General features: G+C 45.6%; 1 protein-coding gene across 1 annotated transcript; it reads left to right on the forward strand.

Moving 5' to 3' along the window:
* Positions 1-1288: 1288 nt before the first annotated feature.
* LOC135887662 (olfactory receptor 14A16-like) lies at positions 1289-2203 on the forward strand. Its single transcript, XM_065415386.1, has one exon. The coding sequence runs from the start codon at positions 1289-1291 to the stop codon at positions 2201-2203; it is 915 nt and encodes a 304-aa protein (XP_065271458.1).
* Positions 2204-3125: the final 922 nt, after the last annotated feature.

Below are 3125 nucleotides of genomic sequence, written 5' to 3' on the forward strand. Positions count from 1 at the left end.
GAATATGTTTTATATAGACTAGCACCTTTACACCAAGGGTCAGAGTTGAACCAAGTAGTCAAAGCCTGTCTATCCTGACAGAGAGGATAGATTGCTATAGAGGGGTCAATAGGATTAAAACACAGAGCTCCTGATCTAGCACCATATCCAGTGTACAACACTTCTATCAGCTGAGCACAAACGCTGTAAATAATAAAACACAGCCCATTCCTGAAAGAGTCCTAGTAGACAAGGCAGACAATAGGTGGGAGGGGAAACAGAGGCACAGAGAGAGGAAAAAGCCTTGTCTGAGGGCACAGAGAAGGTCTGGCAGAACCAAGAATAGAACCCAAATCTCCTGAGTACTTCTGAACCACTCAGCCAGACACAGAGTCGCAGAGGGAAACAATACAACCCAGCAGTAACTGAGTGATGCTGGGATTTGGTGCCATAAATCAACGTGTAATCAGATGGCAGGCCATCTGGGTGGTGTTGGGCAGGACTCATTACAGACAAGCTGCCACTTAGGATGCTGGGGGAGTCCGTCGCATTTCCCTGGCAAGTGGAAATCAGGATGTGCTGGCATTTTAGTATTTTAAGCTACACCTATAATACGAGTGGGGGTGTGATTCCTCTGCTCATGTACTCATACCTGTGCTAGCTCTTATCAAGTATAAACAGCAGTATAGCTGCGGCAGCACGGGTAGTGGCAGCAGAGGCATGGGTGAGCCATGCCGAGTACATACCCACTGGTTTGTACTAGTCTCAGTCATGCCTCTGCTGCTGGTACTCATGCTCCAGAGGCTATATTGCTATTTGTATTCACGCTAGCTCACAGAGAGCTAGTGTGAGTGTGCGTACATGAGCAGGGGAATCCAACCCTGGCTCATAGTGTAGACATAGCAATAGTTTCATGCCCAAATTGTGAGCCTAGTGTTTATAGCACTAGGACAACCCTCCAGTGCGGAACAGGTGGATTGGTGTGGTACTTTGCTCCTTCTTTCATACTGCATCTTTATCAAGCCATATCTTGGGCAAAAGGTGTAAACTGACGCAGCTCCATTGACTTTAAGGGAGTTATGCAAATTTACCCTAGTGTGATAATGCACTGGTCTAGTCGTCTGATTGTCAGAGTCAAGGAGCACTCACCTCTCCTAGTGAACTGAAGTGATAAGTGTTGTGCACCTTTGACATTCACACCTTGAGATATTACAGAGAGAAAATCGGGGTCATTCCATCTGTCACTCTAATCTGACCATTGCCCTTCTCCTTCCCTCCACAGGCAGGACATCATGTACTGCGAAGGAAAATGTCCAACCGAACCATTGTGACTGAGTTCCTTCTCCTGGGATTCTCTGAGGTTCGGGAGCTGCAGATTTTGCACTTTGTGGTGTTTCTAGTAAGTTATCTGTCAGCCCTGGTGGGAAATCTTCTTATCATCATGGTTGTAGCCCTCAACAACCACCTTCAGACCCCCATGTACTTCTTCCTGGTGAATCTATCCATCCTGGACCTTGGCTCCATCTCTGTCACCATCCCCAAATCCATGGCCAATTACATATTGAACACCAGGTCAATTTCTTATGCTGGGTGTGTTGCTCAAGTCTTTCTCTTCGTCTTCTTCACTGAGGCTGACTTTGCTTTCCTCACTGTAATGGCATATGATCGATATGTTGCCATCTGCAAACCACTGCACTATGAGACTGTGATGAACAGGAGAGCTTGTGTCCAAATGGCAGCCAGTGCCTGGATCAGTGGTATTCTCTACTCTGTGCTACACACCGGGAACACATTTGCATTGACCTTCTGTGGAGGCAACATGGTGGATCAGTTCTTCTGTGAGATCCCCCAGCTACTCAAGCTCTCCTGCTCTGACTCATATCTGAGTGAAGTTGGGGTTCTTGCATTCAGTGTGTGTTTATTCTTAGGCTGCTTTGTTTTTATCATTGTGTCGTATGTTCAGATCTTCAAATCAGTGCTCAGATTCCCCTCTGAGCAGGGCCGGCATAAAGCCTTCTCCACCTGCCTTCCTCACCTCACTGTGGTCTCCTTGTTTGTTTGCACTGGTGCCTTTGCTTACCTGAAACCCACCTCCAGTTCAACATCTGCTCTGGATCTCATGGTGGCTGTGCTCTATTCCGTGGTGCCTCCCATGATGAATCCGATCATCTACAGCATGAGGAACAAGGAGATCAAAGGTGCTCTGAGGAAACTGACTGAGTGAACATTATCCACCAAAAATAAAATTTCCAGATTTTTCCCTTTCTGTGCGTCTTTACAGGTATAATCAGCTGATGGAATTATTGTCTCCGTGGGAATTTGATGTACTATCTGTTTATGCAAAATGCTGTGTTTCACAGTAATAATAAGCGAAACTGAGTTCATTGAAGTCAGTGTCGTTACTCTAGATTTACACTTATGTAAATTAGATAAGAATCTATCTATCTATCATAAATAAATGTCAAAAAATAAAAGCAAGCCATTGTTAACACAGAAGTAAGGTTGCCCGGTGGTATCTCGTGCCCTTCCAGAATGTCAGGTTCAGCATAACTCAAACAAACCCAAGAAATTCAGAGTTAAAGTGCATGCCCATGTAACCTTCACTCTGGCCCCTGGATCTGGCAATACCACTGGAAATTATCTGCATGTACTACAGCTGCACTCCTTGTGTTAGATGTAGCTGTATTGAACGGTGGAGGCAGTAGGTGATGCAGGTTAGCAGAGGTGTATTTGTGTTATGAGGAGATCTGGGGATTAGTTTGAGGAGCATCACAAAGCTGTGATTGTGATAGGAGATCTAGGTCTGAGCCCCATCACCCCCCCCACCTCCCAAATGTGGGTGATCAAAATAAAGATGTGCACATGTACCTAGAGATTCCCGTCTGCATGCTTTCAGTACAGAATTGTGAAGGTGGTGTCAGTAGCAGAGCACTGGGGTCTTCTTTACATGGGTATAGTCAGTAGTGAGGTGGGATATGAGAGCAGGCTGTGGATTTAATGAAGTATACGTTTAGGTGGTATCCTGTATGCGTGTCTAAAGAGGTTGTAAGAGGGTAGAAAGTGGTTGTTAAATTTTCCAAGTGTGGTATTCTGTGAGGGGTGCAGGCTCAGTGTTTGAGTGTAAGGCAAGTGCAGTGAAAAGGCAG

The sequence above is a fragment of the Emys orbicularis genome, chromosome 13 (genome assembly GCF_028017835.1).
Source record: "Emys orbicularis isolate rEmyOrb1 chromosome 13, rEmyOrb1.hap1, whole genome shotgun sequence".
NCBI lineage: Eukaryota > Metazoa > Chordata > Testudines > Emydidae > Emys > Emys orbicularis.